Genomic DNA, 16,829 nt, shown 5'->3' on the forward strand with positions numbered 1-16,829 from the left:
CCTTCTGACTCGTCAGTGGCAGTGATCCTTTGACCACAGCAGATCAGGTGCTCTCACCATGTCAGCTCATTTGGCTAGGTGGGAAGATGAATAAGTGCTGTGGAAGAGGCTTGGCTTTGGTTTACAGGGCCCCCATGTGAACTGCCTGTGACTGTGGGCACCAGGCAGTCAGGAGTCACATCCAGTGTTTGCGCTGCCACCATTTCTTCTGCGCTTGCAGCCTCAGCTTGGGGATATCACACGCTCTCCCTGCGCTCTGCACGCGCACCTGTGTCTAATGCTCATACTACTTTTCTCCCTCACTGCTGCCAAGTTTGATGCCCCTGGGCCCTTCCAGGAGGGAGCCAGCCTGTTGGATCTGGATTTTGATCCCATTAAACCAGATGCCACTGTGGGGAAGACCCCCACACCCGCCTCCCAGGTTGGTTCTTATCGCCGTTCCTTCTCCCTTCTAACTGACTTGCGCCCACCTGAATGATAACGTGGACCTGAGCTCTGGGTGGCTGGGCCTTGGGTGTGGGTGCCCAGGATGGGGACCTTGGTCTTCTCTGCTGGATATGCAAGTCCAGGAGGAATCAGATGGCTGCTGGCCTGGCCACAGTCTGGCACTAGGTATTTGTGGGGTGCTTGGGCTTTGTTCTGATAATCCACTTAATATATGTCCCTCTCTAGAGCAGCATCCTCTGTATGCTGTATGTATTTAAGTTGTTACTCTGTGGATAGAAATTCAGCCTGAGCTCTGTGCTCCTGCTATAAATTGCTCTCAAATGGATTTTTAATTAACAGACACTTTGATAATCTGCAGTTACTTAAGGTGAATAAAGCTTAAATGGATATTTGAGTGATGTGGGGCCCTTCTTTTTCTGTGTATGACACAGCCTACATCCATAGCTGAGAAGCAGTTTCCTGCCTTTCCCAGTGTGGTATCAAAAAGGAAGATGCCCAATTCTCTTCTGGCCAGTACCTGGTCCTGTCCTCTGTCAGAGGCAGGCGGACTGTGCCTCATTTTATGTCTAAATGACTGGAGGCTTTGAAGTGCATCCTGGATATGGTTGTTGTCCTCACTGAGACTTTCCACTTTATATGTATGTACTGGTTATTTTTTGCCTGTGGATGCCACTAAAATTTGTAGTGAACATAATTGTGTTGTTTATAGTTTATCTCCAATATCATCACATTAAGTAGGTCTGTATGGCACAGATCTTTGTAGGAATAAGACTTCTTTTGGCAGAGAGATCAAACATTAGGTATTTGATTCTCCTAAATTAAAATACTGTATCTGCAAGATACTAGTTATTATCATAATTTGATACACACCAATATGGCAAAGCTATATTTTTTTGAAACTTTATGTGGGTACATGGGCATTTTGTGTCTACTTGCCTTCCAGAACAAGCTGCATATCAGGATAAGCTGTTTAAAAAATAAAATAACTTTTTGCCTTTTTTCTGAATCACCAGTCAGAACTCAGATAATTGGTTAAACTGACATAGGATACAAGTATAAATTTGACTTAAAATGAAATTGTTATCCTTCCAGCAAGCAACAAATATTATGCTAAGTGAGTTTTCCAAAAGTGCTCAGCAGTAGCATATTTAGTGTTTTAACCTAGTTATTATTAGCTTCAGAAGTCATTAAAAGAGAGTCAAAAATCAATAATTTCTATCTGTAACCAAACTACAAAACATAGTGGAAACCACCTAGTTATCAAAAGAGTGAGATTTATTTCCAATAGGGTGGGCAGTATGGCGAAGTGCTTAAGGTATTTTACTACTGATCCAAGGCACCACAGAATCATAAAATGTTAAGTGGTTGGATGGGACCTTAAAGATCTTCTATTCCCAGGGATGTATAAATTAATGTACTAACAGGTATTTTCAAAACATGCAGAGATAAGTGCTGTTGAATGTGTATGTCTGCTTTAGTCTGATCAGTGTCTGTAATGTTTGTACTCACTGAAATAATCATGTATAAACATGTTTTTTTGTTGCTCTTTGACATGCTTAGTCTTTACCTTGGGATTTATGGGAGGTAAGAAATTCATACGGCTTTTGTCTCTCATCATGTACTGCTCACATGCCAGTGCTATCCCTGTTCACATACCTGTCTCCTTTCCTTCACTGCTTCTCCTTCCTGCACACCCCAGATCGAAGTTCTCTATGTGCTGCTGGACCCACTTTTGCACCTTGTATGAAGCCCCAGGGCTGACCATGTTTGCAAGTCAGTCTGGCACTCTAAGACTTAAAATTCTGCCAGTGCACAAGCCCATTGCCTTTCCCTGCTAACCCACTCATCTTTCGCTTGGCATAATGCTGTGACCTTCACCTCATACCTAATACCGCTGTGGCATCATCCTCACTCTCTTCAACACAGTATTTCCTAAACTCTGTTGGTTTCTGTTGGTCTTGTGTGCAATGCATAAATATCTCAGCTGCCCCTCATCATTACTGCCTGTACCATTAGATATATACACATCTGGAATTGTCTGTGGTGTTTGCTGTTTATTTACCATCAGTTTCAGAAAGGCTGATGTGAATTAGCTCACCCTGTGTCTACACTGGAAATTAACTGCAGGCCCGAGACTTGCCTGGCATCTGCCTCAACCTCAGCTTTGGAGCTTGCTGACAGGGAGGCCCTGCACATGCCCTGCATCTGAACAAAAACCTGACCCTCATTTATGCCCTCTCCACATATCTGGCCTGGACAGGTCACAGGTTACTGCAGATTAGCCCCTCGTGAGATACTTCAAGCACAACTACTTTTGAGTCCCTCTGGACTGACAGCCAGCAGTGTGGACAGAAAATGTTTGATCTAGGTACTCAGGCCTGCTGCTGGAGCTGGCTGTATCCACTGAGTTAGCTGCTGGCCTTGGCTCATGTTGGGGAATTGAGCCCAGCCAACCTTCCCGATCCCCAGGGCCAGACCACCCCCTGGAGTCACTGCTTGGGTGGACATAACTTAGCCGTGGCCTGAGGACTCACTGTGGCCACTACTCTCCTTCACATGGGCTTAGGTGATGTCAAGGAAGACTTCCCCTGTGTGTTTTATCAGCCGTCAGTGTTTAACATCTGTCATTCCCCTGTATGTGCAGTGTCAATCTGTCTTCATAGGGAAGAAGAGACTGGCTAGGAAAAATCTCATTCCTTTCAGGTGAAGGGGCAGGGGTGAGGTATGACTGTATCTGACTGGGCTATGCTTACAGTCTTGGCTGTAGAAAGTTTTTTGGATCACGTCTCTCATTCTGCAAACTGATTTTACCCAAAGGAGAATTTGCTCAACCAGGAAATGCTACCAGTCAAGGTGTTCTCACTCTACCAATTCTCACCATGGCATACACAAAGAGCAGAGCTTCCTAAATCTGGGGAATCTTCCTCTTCAAGTCTTCTGAAGTGTTTTTGTTATAAATGTTCTTAGCTGTTGGTGAGAGATTTGTTTGTGGTTCCTTAGTCCCGTAGGCCATGAGGTTAACAACTGCATAGAAACTTGAGTGCAGCAGAGCTGACTTAGTTCTGCACACTGGGAAATGTGCATTTGGTGTGCGTGATGCTGCTGTTGGAATAAGCAAAGCTTTTAAACCTGGTCACAGTAGTGAGCAATTCTTTGTCTCCCTGTACTATCTTTCCATGACTGAAAATGCTTTTATAGGCCTCAGGATGCCCCACAGGTATGTAAAATAGAAAAATTGGTAGCTGACATGAAAATGCCCTTTGTGGAAATCCAAGGGATTAATTTAGATCCAGTTTCTCTAATTATTCCATACTATTTTTGCAAATCAGCTGCTTTAAAAAAAAACAACCCAAACCCTCACATTGAACTCCTTTTCACTTGTCCATATAAAACTCATGCTTGGTCTGATAGAGCTGGCCTGCATTTGTCCCAGTTCTAGTTTCACTGAACCCAAATGAAAACCTGGGAGTGAATCCAATTAAACAGGAGAATCCTTTGTAGCATTTCATATGCATGTATTTACCATAGCTCTACCAAAGCTGCTGAGGGAATCCTCTGTAGGATGGGGACAGCTTTACTCTTTATAATATCTTCTGGCAGTATAGGCCTGTGGACATGGTGATGGGGAGGCATGAGGAAGGGTGTGGTGGGGGAGGAATGCATGTGTTAGATGACACCACTGGAGCAGCTGAAGGTAAAATAATGGATTTTTATTAAATCAAGGATTTATTCATTTATTGCCGCTGTTATTAGAATGCTGCTTGGAGCATTGTGCTAGTGCATGGCTAGTAGCCAGATGGGTGTACATTTAAGGTTTACCATGGTGTTTGCTTTACTCTGCGGTTTTGTAAGGTTTGGACTATGAGAAATGCAAAATTAAGGATCTGGACAATGCCTTGTTTTGTATATGATTGTGTTCAGGGATACATGTGCCTTGATTTAACTCCAACTGGCAGCTAAGCACCACACAACCACTCACTCATTTCTCTCCCATTGGTGGGATGGAGGAGAAAGTTGGAAGGGTAAAAGTAAGAAAACTTGTGGATTGAGATGAGACCAACTTAATTAAAACAAAATAATAATAATTGTAATGAAAAGGAAAATAACAGAGATAAATGAACCCCCAAAAAACTCCAGTGAGGCAAATGAAAAACAATTGCTTAACACCAGCTGACTGATGCCCAGCTCATTCCTAAGCAGTGGTGTCTGATCAGCTTTTCCCCTAGTTTATACACTGAGCATGATGGCATTTGGGACATCCCTGTGGTCAGTTGGGGTCAGCTGTCCTGGCTGTGTCCCCTCCCATCTCCTTGTGCCTCCCAGCCTCCTTGCTGGCAGGGTAGCCTGAGAAGCTGAAAAGTCCTTGGCTTTATGTAAGCACCACTCAACAACAACTACATCATCAGTGTTGGCAACATTAGTTTCATCCTAAATCCAAAACACAGACCTTGTACCAGCTATTGGGAGGAAAATCAACTATCCCAGCTGAAGCAGCACAACACGTGTTTATCAAATGTATGAGGCATATAGGCATGCTGAAGCTGGGTATTCCCATGTATTAAAAATGGCAAATCTTGGGAGTCTTTCCAGATGCTGCCTGGCCAGTGCCCCGAGGGGCTGATTTGCAGCCTTGGTACTACCAGATCCAACATACTTCCTGCATTGTTGCAATTTCTGGGAGGGGCAAATGAGTATCTTTAATTTTGTGTTGAAAAGAGTTAATCTGACTCCAGACAAGGGGGAATAAAAACTTGAACCACTGGAAGCCTGTCACAGGTGTTTGGTTGGTCTTTTGTTGTGCACAGAAACCCCTATTCCCAGGCTTTTTAGAACAGTCTTTGCCAGGCAGTGATTTGTGGGTGATACTGAATCTCCTTGGTGGTGGCAGCTTTTGTGCAGTAGAAACTTTCCATCAACACAAATGTGTTACACACCCTGTCTGGAGTATTCATAGAAAATTCTTAGTAATAGAATATTCACAACAGAATCCAAATTCACAACTCTTTGGGCCTGTCTGAAATCGAAGGGAGTGAAAATTGATTCAGTGCTAATGTCATGTTGATCCTGGTCTGGACTAGATTGCATATCTGGACACATTATTACCAGGCTCTTTTGTTTCTGGGAGAAGGAGAGTACTTAAATATTCTGTGGTTGTTGATCCTTGGAAGTAGACTATGGAGAGATCCTTGTTCTTTGGTGTGCAAGAGAAGTTGTATTCTCTTACAAGTAGGAAATCTAGATCAAATAATAAATACTGTGTGTGTATGTAAAGTAGGTCTGTAATTTAGATCGTGAAGAGAAAGAGGCACACAGAATTTTTGGCATTTCATTGATTGCCTCTGAATTATTGCCTACTGGGTGGCTGGAATTGAGGTATTCTGGCTTTGTTGTGATTTCCATGAGTTGCAGAGAAAGAGGGAGACAGAAATGTAGCCAGACCCTTTGGTGTCTCACCTGTTAGTCAGCAGATGCCTCAGACAGTGGCGCAGAGCACATGGGCAGGCTGGGCTGCACTTTGCTGCACACATGTGTAGCTGGAATGAGAGTAACTCCCCACTGGGATGACTTTTGTATTGCAGCCTGCAGAAGCAGCCCATGCAGGAGCTGAAGCAGCTGGATCAGAAGCAGCAGCTGGAGCTGAAGCATCTAAAGCTGAAGCTGACTCAGGATCGGTAAACACCTCAAGGGACAGCAATCCCTTTTGTCCATCCCTTTGTTATGTAGCACGTGTGGGAGGCTGGGCTGGGAAAAGAGCTGTGTGGCTGCTTGGAAAAACATATCGCTGCCACTGGAGGACTTAAAATGCTCTTATTCAGGACCAGGCTTAGTTGTTGAATTTTGTCTGTGTCATGTTTAGGGAGAAGTTCTGCTGGAAAATTCAGTAAAAGAACTGTCTCTTCACCCATGTTATGAAGTCAGCCCACAGCTCATGCTGTCCTAAGCAGTGTTGTCAGCTGGATTCCCCCTTGCTTGCCATTTACTTTACCTGCCCTGTCCTCTGGACTCTGGCTGTGTCTCCTGAATATCAGGGCCTCCTCTCTTTTTGGTGACACTGCTATGCTTTTAGGGGACAGGGGTAGGTCCCATCTCATGCATGGCAGCTTGGTTTCCTACAGGCTGTCACATTTGAGTTGTCTGTTCCAGGAGGGCTCCTGTGAGATTGCATTGTGACTACAGCAACTGGGAAGTGCCGGGCGTTATGGTCTCAGGAAACCTACAACTCATCCCTGCCTTTCTGCAGCCTTAGGCAGAGAAAGACAGCAGTCACCAACCCTGCCTTCTCACTGCTGCCTCTGCTATCCCTTGGGGTGTTTTTGTTGCTGACTGGTGTGCTGGGAAAACCCACCGAAGCCATGGGATGGTTGGGGTCTGGATCCTCCAGGGTGGACTTGGAGCTTTTGGATTTTCTTTTCTCAATGGCTTTTTTTCCCTTCCTTGCCACTGCCTACCAGAGCTCTCTGCCTGCTGTTGTTGTGGAAACTTTCCCTGCAACTGTCAATGGGACTGTGGAAGGAGGTGCTTCATCTGAGAGAGCTGACATGCCCCCAGGATTTCTGTTCAAGGTGAGTGTGTGGTTGTGCAGCATCGAGTTCTTGGTGAGGGTTTTTTTCTCTCCTGTAAGGCATTAACTACTTTCACTCAGCATGGCCGTGGGCTAGGCCACCTTGAAAGGCAGAATGGAAGTTGAAGGAGAGATAAACTTTCCTCTCCAGCAATGCAGTTTCAGGTGTTTCAAAGGATTATGTCAGAGCATATAAAGGTCTTGTTTTAATGTGCAGCAAAACCTGTTCTGTTTGCTGCAGTGGTTTGTATCTTGGTGGTTGTGGTGGTGTCAGTCACAGACTCTGAATAGTGGATAAATTGTGCTCCTGACAGGAAAAGTTAAATTTTGGTGCAAGTGGGAAATTGAGAAGAGCTGAGAACACCAGCAGGAATGGAGGACTCTGTATTTGGGGAAGTTAGAAAGCCAGGATTAAGAGAGAAATGTATAGTACTAGACAGGGAAGTTGGGTGGGTATTCTGAATATGCCAAAGGTCACTTGCAGCAAAGGTGTGGAGGAAGGAGTGATTTTGGGTGAGGACAAGTTAAAAATTTAATGTGCATAAGGGAGTGTGGTAGCAAGAAAGCACAGATGTATCATGCCCTGAGAGTGAGAATTTACAGAATCTTACTATAAGAACACTTCTCTGCTTTAGTCATTCCCGGTTTTTTTCTGTGAGTTCTGCTGAAAGTGGAAGAATGGCAAAGCCCTGAAGAATGACAGAAGGCTCATAACTTTTGGTCTGGTTTCAGGTGGCCTTATAGGCTGTAGTGCTCAAAGTGCTGCTCTCCTGTCCCTGCAGGTCCAGGCCATGCACGATTACACGGCCACCGACACTGATGAGCTGCAGCTGAAGGCTGGGGATGTGGTGCTTGTGATTCCATTTGAGAACCCTGAGGAGCAGGTGAGTGGGGGAGGCAGGGTGTGTGCCTGGGCCAGGTGGAGCCAAGGGGGCTTCCTGAGCTGCTTCATTCTTCACTAACAGTTGGCTGGCTGGATGCTGAGCCATTAGTTTGCGGCTGGGAGCTGGCAAGAGAGTGGGTTGTCCTTGAGCTTGAGATTGGCTTCCTGCAGCAGAGGGGAGGGCTCTGCTTGTTATTGGAAAGTGGAGACATTATCCTGCATAAAGCATGTGGAGTAGCCATGGGTTCTTGTCCCTATCAGAACATTTGAGCCAATACAGTGGCTCGCTTGATCAGGGAGCCCAACAGAGCCTATACTTTGCCTCCTCACTGCCCCTAAACTTGATGCACACTCCCTATGACTGCTACAGCATAGTCTGTGGCATTGAAAGAAGAGACTCATACCTTATGATGTTTTCTTCTCTTTTGAGAAATGGTGGAGCTCTGAGAAAGCAGCTGGTGGTGGATGATGTCTTGCACTTCAGTACAGCAGTGGCTGTTTCCAAATGACTCTGTTTGGTCAGGAGATGGCAGCAGAATCAAAGGCTAGAGCAGGTCTCAGCTCCAGAGAACAAGTCTTGCTGTCCATCTTCAACCTGAATTTACATGGTCACGTTTTTCTTTAATTTGAGCTATTTCTAGAAGCCTTGAGTAAGTCCTCCTCACATTCTGTGTTTGAGGGCCCCCAGCTGACAGTCTGCAGCAGTTTTACTACTTTGACTGAGAGAGGTGGTGAGTTTATAAAATCTCCCATCTCTAGGTTTCTGTTTGGAAAAGAGAGAGATTTCTCCAAACTGATGGAGCACTCATCAGCTCTTTGTGTTTGGCCAGGTTCAGGTAGGATCTGGATTCCACAAGAGGTAAAGGGAAGGTGACGTAGTTCACTAACTCAGAAAATGTGGATCCTCTTTGTGGCCCAGCTGTTGGCTTTTTGAATTATGGAGGCAGATCATGCTGATGCTTGTGAAATGGAACTATAAAACACCAACAGTTCCCACACAGCTAGGGGAGAAAAGGTTTTTGGGGAACAGGCACTGATTCCTTCTGGAGACAAGACTCCCCACTGGGTGGGACTGCCCTGCACAAGCATTTGTGAGCATTTCTTTCTCAGAAAAGCTTTCTGGATGGAAATGAGTGTCAGCCCCCCCGTCTCTGTGGTAGGAGATGGCATATGTTGAGCAGGTGGCGTTTTTGGATCAGAGTTTTTCAATGCCCTGTGTTTGCACTTTAGCTGGATGTGGGTGCAACAGCCATGAACTCGAGACTCTCCAAGCTGCAGAGGGTGAGCTCTGAGTGTTGCTAACATGACTCTGTAGCTGCACTGAAGCCCTCTAACCCTTCTACAGTGTATCCTTTGCTACAGCTCATTTCCCTAACCTCAACCATACCCAGCCAGGGATTGCTGGCTGTTAACATGGGCATGAATTGTGCACGTGAGTGGAGGGAGCTAAGGATACTAGACTGATTCACATCCCTACCTTGCAGCTTAGGTGTCAGTTTGTGAGTATGTCCAGGCCTGGATTCATCTCTCTTGATAGAAGAAAGGGTTGAGGGCAGCAACACTTCTAAGCTGGCACTTCAAGTGATGTGGTTTAAAATTGTCAAGGCCCCATCTGGGTCCTCATGTCTAGTCTCTGCAGCTGTGGAGACCCTTCATAGCAGGATATGGTGGGAGTGATGCATGCATGCTGTATGGCACAGCACTGTGTGCAAATGGATGAGCTTTTTTGCCTGACATGCTGTGAGCTGGAAGCTGCCTTCTAGACACTTGGGTGCAGTGTCTTCTGCCTCGTTGTTTGTCTTCCTGATTTATGGCATGTCAATCCTTCCACAGCCCCTGCAGCTGGCTGCTGCAGATGGGCTCCCATCTTGTGTCATTCCCATGACGTCTCCTGAATGTTCCAGTCTAAGGCAGCAGTCAGGGCTAAGTGAGCCTGCAGGCTCTGGGAGCTGTGCAGCTCTCATGCCTCATGCTGCATTCTAAACCCATGGGCTGCCCCACTGCAAACGAGTGGGGTATGTGCATGCTGAAGGGGAGCTTCCATGGTGGCAGCTCCAAGATGTGCTGAAAATAGTGTGGTTGTACACCTGAGCTGCAAGCTCAGGGCAGCCCTTCCTCCTTGAATATCTTGAATACTTTGAATATCTCCCTCATGTTCCTAGGATGGAGCAGAAATCTCAATGCCAGACAACCTGCAGGCAGAGGGTGGGAAGTCTGGTTGGCAGAGGGTGGGAAGTCTGGTTCTGCTCATGAGCAGGTTCTAACAAGCAGGGTTCCTTTTTTCTGAGTGAAATTTCGTCTGTGTTTATGGATGTATAGGTTGGAGGCTAGGGAAGAGCTTATTGAGAGACCTAAATCACATGTAGCCAAAATTTGGGAATTTTGCTAACCTCACCTTGCATCGAGCCAAACAGACTGCAGAGTTTTGGGAAGATGAGTTGGGTTCCTCAGCTCCCAATTCCCATAGATCAGGATTTCAGGGTAGCAATTAAGACTAATTTTGCCTGTACCACCTCTAAAAAACGCCAGTCATCTGGTGCTCTGACTGGAGCAGGGATGAGCACCTCCTGGGGCTGATTCATCCTTCCAAAGACTTGTGCCTGAGATGAATGGGGTGAATTACACGCTGGAGGTGCCTGTCTCTTTTATGGCTATGGAGAATGCTAGACCCCTCATGTTTGCATTGTGAAGGATGAGACACGTGATTCCCATCCTGTAGTTCTGGAGTCTCTTTTGGCAGAATTTCTCCTGCTTCAGTGGGTGTAAATTATGACATGTTTCTGTTACACTTGCTTATTTTTTACTGTGTCTGTACAGTCTGGGTCAGATGGGAGCTTTGGTATGAACTCTGGTGGGATGTAGCCTTTTCTCTGTTTAAAAGGAAACAAAAGCATTTTTTCCTTCTCCCCTATACTCCTCCTGGATTGTCTCCAAGCCAAATAAGAGCATGGCTTTGGTAATGCCTTGACACCTCCTTGGCCTGCACTGTGTAAGAAAAATCCCTGCTCACATCTCTGTTTCTTAGCATCTGATCTCTGTCTTCTCCTCCAGGACGAAGGATGGCTGATGGGTGTGAAGGAGTCTGACTGGATTCAGCATAAGGAACTTGACCAATGCCGAGGGGTTTTCCCTGAGAATTTCACAGAACGGGTGCAGTGAAAGTCCAAGCCTACCAGCTGCATTTCTGCTGGAAAAAAGCAAGTTTTCTGGTAGATTATTGGAAAAGAACAACGAAAGGAAAAGAAGAGAGAATTTTGAAGGAATAGAAGCCTGAAAAAAGTCAACTTAAAGGGTGTGTTCTTCTCAAAGGGCAAGGTTTCAGAAGTTAATTGAAATTCAAAGTGTTACTAAAATATATACATATTAATAAGGCAATTCAGATACCCTCTTCCCCTTTGGTTTAAACAGCATTTGGATTCAAAGGACAGAAGCAGAAGCAACTCAGTGAGTTTCTCCAAGTACTGCATTGACTGAATTGTCAGATGTCAGTCTGATTCCTGGAAAGGCAGTATTTGTTGAACGGCTTGAGAGTAGAAGCTGCATTTGCTCTTGGGTGGGTTAATCTGTTTTGTCTTGAAGGTGGCTTGCATGGCAACCATAAGAAATTCAGCCTTCCCTACATCTTCAACGTACAGTAGGCCAAACTTTCTGTTATGCTGTTGAAAAAAAAAAAATTAGCGTATAGTGTTCACCACTACAATGTATGTGTGTGTGTGTGTATTTTATTTTCTTCCTTTAAAACAATGTTACATAAGCTGTGATTTTATACTTGTAAAGATAGAAGAAACTACATGGAAGGGGCATGAAGAAGGTGAAATCTGTGAAGCTGTGCTCAGTCCAAAGTTCTTTCAAATGTGGACCCCTAAATTCTCACAGTAGTGTTGGCCTGTGAAATCCTAAGGGGAATGGACAAATTCAAGAGGAGAAACAAGACAAAACAAACAGATGCCATTTGGATGTCTCTGAAATTTAGGAGAGGGAATCCTCTACCACACACATCCCCATACCCTACACCCCCTAAAAAAACCAAACCCAAACCTATTGGTGGTCTCAGAAAAGCTTAGATTCATGTAGATGGAAAATAGCTCTAAAATCTACTGGTTAGAAAATTTGCTTTTAAAGACAGAGATATGGGAAGAATTTTTTTTTTCTGTAAGACTATCAAAGAGAAAACACTGACAAAAAAGAAATTACTTTTTGTGCTTTTCACTGGCATTGTTTTTTGTGGACTTGTATTTTTTTATTTTCCTTTGAAGAGTTCTGTAAGTGAAATATTGTTAGATCAGCTTTCTCCAGTGCTGTGCTGATGATAAGTTAACCTCTATGAAAACTGGACTCTTGAAATGCTCGTTTAAAATGGCTGTGTGACTTCATGCTATTGTAATGCATTAGAAAGGAAAGGAAGAATATCAAAGTGTCAGTGTCAAGAAGACACTCTGCAGTCCAATACTGATGCTGAGTCCTTTCCTTTACCTTTCCTTTGCTTCTGTTTTTTTTTTTTTTTTTGTTTTTTTTTTTTTTTTTTTTTTTTTGTTTTTTTTTTTTTTTTTAGTTCAGACAAGCAGATGACAAGGCTGTTTCTAAGTGCATATTACACTTGTTAATATAAGCCGGTCTGACTCTCCAAGACTCTAAAGTCCCACAAAGGTACTTTATAAACTTTACTTGAATACTGATGCAGCTGGCAAGCAAGTCAGGCTATTTTAATTTTTTACAGCTTCCCCTCCTCCCCCATGATTGTTTTGCCCTGAAGGGATTTTTAACAGTGAAGTTACACCGTACTCAGGATCACTCTGAAATAATCTTCCAAACTGGTAGGACTTGGCTTTTCTCAAAGCTGCATAAAATGCTGACAGAGTACTGAAAATCTCACCTTTTCCCATCTGTTTGGATTATTTGTAGAACAACAGAAATAAACATTGTAGGGCAAAAAGTGTGGTTTTTTTAATAAACTTGGTTTGGAGGAACAGATCTGATTTTCATTCGAAAAGATATTCTTATAGATGGAAGCATTGTTGGAGTTCCTTCTGCTTTCAGCATGGGAGATGATCCATGGTAGTTATTTACACCAATGTAACAGGCATGGAATCTGTTCTATATACCCAAACCCCTTCTCCTTTTTAAAAGAAAAAATGTGCAGGAATTTATTTTGCATCACTGTTAGAAACCCCAATAGTATTTAGGAGTAACTGCTCACAATACAGAAGGACTGGACTCCACAAATTATAGTATGGTGAGCTGTTGCTTTAAAATGCGGCCCTGTTTGACTTTTTTTTCCTTTTTCATCAGGGTTGTCTTTATTATTACTCTTTTTTGTTTTTCAAAATATCTATTTTTATGCATTTGTGACTCCCATTACTCCTTTAAAGATTATTCATATAAAAATATACATTTAAATATACATAGAAATATATATATATTAAAAAGCGGGTTGATCCAATTAACATAATGCTGTCAGCTTAAAATGTTTATTTTTATGCAAAAACTGTGGATAGTAGCTTTGTTTTTTTTTTTTTTTTTTAAAAAGGACAAGATTCTAAGTTACCAGAGCTGTGATTTTTGTCTTGTAACTATTCTAGACCATTTAGAAAGCCGTGCTGATACCTAATTTATTGGTGGTGGTTTTTTTTTTTTTTTTTTTTTTTTTTTTTTTTTTTTTTTTGCTGTTGTTGTCCTCTTCTGTGCTCAAACCAGATGACTGTCCCAACAAAGATCCTTGTAAGGCCTTTTCATTTTATTGAGCTTGCAGAGCAACTATCCAGTACTGTATTGTCCCTGCAGAAGTGGTGGCACTCTGCAAAGAAGGGATGTTGTTTTCAGGTCACCTGAGCGATGCTCCAATGTTGCTGGTGGGGGGAGAGTGTTGTGTCTCTCTCTCTCCATTCGCTTCCCCCAACCCCAAAACCCCCAATCCCCCTTGCTTAGAGCAGGTTAGGGTGGGTTACCTGGATCTTGCATTGCTCATAGATAAGTGGTGTCCAGCACATCTCAGTCAAGTTCTGAAAATGCGGGATCAGACCCACAGTTTATAAATTGCCTTATGTGAAAGTAGGATGGCACAGGAGGAGATGGCAGTGTTCTTTAGAGCCAGGAGATCTGTCTCCTGCATTGTTCAGCCCCTTGTAATCAGCCATGGCTCCTCCCATTTTCAGTGTTTTTACATCCCCTAAATACCTTGATTCTGGTTGGTATTACCTGGTGAAATGAACTTCCCCTTTTCTTTGGTTTAGATCTGATTCAGATAGAAAGAGGGACAGAAAATGCCCAAGTAGGCTGTGCCCACCTGGTTTTTCAGTTTGCAGGCTGAACTGAAAAATCTGAGAAAAAACATAAGGGTGACCTGAGACAATTTATTTTTCCATTTTCTCAGTGGAATGAAAAAGGGAAAAATTGAAACAAACAAACAAATCCTTTCATACCAAAATGAAACATTAATTTCTAGGGTTGAATTTTTAACTTTTTAACAAACATTATGTCTTGGGCTGTAACAAGTTGCTTTGAAGGAAAAATGTGAAACCTTCTGTTTTGAAAATGCTGAAAGAAAATGTTTTAATGTTAATAGTATTTTTGCCTCTGCCTTTTTTCTTAGTCTGATGACTGGTTTAACTCTAAACTGTATTTTTTTGCAAATACATTATCCACTGAAGAGAGCCCAAAGAAGCCCAGTTCTGCTCCACTGACATACACTGGACACATTTCAGGGATTGCTTGGTATCTGGCCCATCAAAGCTGCTGTTTTCCCCATTTAATAATCTTCCACTTGATTGTTCTTCTGGGTGAAAAATAAAAGTATCTCATCCCGTGCCATTGACTGGTTTTGTAGCTGGGCTTAGAAAGACATTCTTGCTCTGTTGGCTTCAGATTGGTTACTGATTTATGATACTACTCCAGTTTGAGCCTAATCCTAGTAGGAAGTGGGAATTAATATTTACCCAACTGATAAGAAAGAAGTAAGGCATTGCTTTTTTCTCCTTTTTCTATCTTAGCAGTGTCAGTAATATCTCCATTTGATGGAATTAAGGAAAGGTCCCAGGGTGAAGAAGTGTGTGGTGTTCCAGGTGAGACTCCCACATACTCTGTGCTGTTTTCCATGGGCATCCCTCAGCTGTCTGCTTTTATCACCTTTGTTTTGCTTGGCTGTTGAGGTGATGCAGTAAATGGGGTTGTGAAGGTTCATTTCCAGCTACTCAAAGCTGGTACTGCTTTGTATGTATTGTGCCACAGTCCTTGAAACTTTGTTCACTGTTGCAGAACCCTTTTCTGTCCCACTATGGTAAGACCGTGGCCAAGGCAGACAGCCCCAAGTCAAAGGGAACCTGGAGCAGGAGTGAGGGCTCCACATTCTGCCTGGAACTGGGATGTCAGCTCAGTTAGGTTTTGCAGTCGCTTCTTGGAGGGAAAAGGCCCAAGGCTAAGGAGATGGGGAAGACTGGAGGGATGATCCATTATCTTCATCATTTTGGGTTGATGCAGTGACTCCCTCACCTCTTAGTTCCAGGGAGAAACTATGTAGGGTTGAGAACAAAATATGAATGGCCATGAAGTGTATGTTCAATCTGATAACAGGTGCTTCTTGCCTGCCAGTGGCACTGAGTTCAGAGCTCCCTGTTTGCTGCTCTCTGCCAGACAGATGCAATGCTCTGCCACAGATATTTTGATGCTGTGCAGTCAATGCCCCGAAACAGTGAATGTCCTTGTCTGAAGGATGCAGAGGTGTCTCTCAGCCCTTTCTAGGAAGACCTGTGGATCTCCCACAGACAAGGCCTGTGTGCATCTAACAGTCACCTCTGCTTTCAGTAGCCTGGGTGTCTTTCAGCACTGGCCCCATTCTCCAGCTCTTCTCACTTCCCAGCCTCTCCAATGCTCTTTGAGGATTATGGCAGCATCAGGCACGTCCCACCAGCCAAAAAGTGCAAAGCTGGAAGATGCACAAATGTGTCCATCAGCAAATCCTACACAATGCAGCTTGATAGTGCCGATGTCAGGAAAAAAAGCAACAGCTTTTCTTCTCTGGGCTGCCAAAGGGAAGCTACTCCTTGCCACACAGGTACTGTCACACTTGGTACTGGTGCAGACACTTCTGCTTGCATGCTCTGGTTCACAAGCTTTTTCCAAGCTCCTGAAGGAAAAGAGTACTATCCTCACAACCCAGAGCTGGATTGTGTCACCAAAGCATTGGGTCTGGTTGACACATGGGGGCTGACAATTAGAAGGCTCTTTTGGAAATTTTGCTCATGAAACGAAATGGAGAAACTACAGCTATGAAGACTGGTCTGTATAAGCCTGTACTTTGATATGTCCTGTGGCTATAATTCCTTCACCTCTTTTTGCAGCTTATTCTGCTAATTGTGACTCTAGTCTGCATTTAATGTAGAAGGTCCCTACTTGAAACTTGCCAGATGCAGTCCTGGGCTTATTGCTTCTCTTTAGCTGAATTAAGTGGGAACGACTTTGAAAGTGTATTAGCAATCTCTTTTCCTTCTGTTAATTCAGTCTCTGAGTTTAATCATGATGACCTGAAACATGTTTGGGGGTTGAGTGGTTTTTTAGTTAATTTTTGTTTTGTTTAAACAAAGCTGAACAATTCCCATTGTATTTAGAGCTGTGATGCCCAGTTCCCTAAGTACTAGATGAATTTTTCCCATCTTGTTTCTTGGTGATGTTCAGAAATATAATTTGTGTCATCCTAAATCCTGTGTCAGTTTCTCTCTATTTTTTTCTTATCTTTATATTAAAACACTGAAACAATTCAGAACTTTTTTCTCCCCACAGAGGTGAGTACCTTCATAGATGTTTGGTGTCCAGACACCTTTAACATTGGGAGTTCTTACAAACACATGGGATGGAGAGGGTGATGCTCATCCTTGAAACAGCTCAGTTCCAGTGTGTGAAACCAAATGAATGTAGTGTAAGGAAGGATTTGAGATCTTTCCTTTT

The 16,829-nt window shown here is 43.6% G+C and overlaps 1 protein-coding gene across 11 annotated transcripts in view; it reads left to right on the plus strand.

Annotated features, from left to right (window-relative positions):
• BIN1 (bridging integrator 1) overlaps positions 1-16,583 on the plus strand; it is a 94,279-nt gene extending 77,696 nt beyond the window's left edge. For 6 of the 11 annotated variants that reach the window (XM_066190215.1, XM_066190216.1, XM_066190209.1 and 3 more), the window contains 4 exons: positions 6,027-6,119; positions 6,900-7,010; positions 7,792-7,893; positions 10,944-16,583. In XM_066190215.1, coding sequence (XP_066046312.1) covers positions 6,027-6,119; positions 6,900-7,010; positions 7,792-7,893; positions 10,944-11,051 — 414 coding nt within the window. In that variant the 3' untranslated portion in view covers positions 11,052-16,583. Of the gene's footprint in view, positions 1-313; positions 422-2,007; positions 2,032-6,026; positions 6,120-6,899; positions 7,011-7,791; positions 7,894-10,943 lie in introns of all 11 variants that reach the window. The other 5 variants (XM_066190206.1, XM_066190208.1, XM_066190213.1 and 2 more) reach the window with 3 other exon arrangements.
• Positions 16,584-16,829: the final 246 nt, after the last annotated feature.

The sequence above is a fragment of the Chamaea fasciata genome, unplaced genomic scaffold (assembly GCF_029207755.1).
Source record: "Chamaea fasciata isolate MVZ Bird 193981 ecotype frontalis unplaced genomic scaffold, bChaFas1.0.hap1 SCAF_8, whole genome shotgun sequence".
Lineage (NCBI taxonomy): Eukaryota > Metazoa > Chordata > Aves > Passeriformes > Sylviidae > Chamaea > Chamaea fasciata.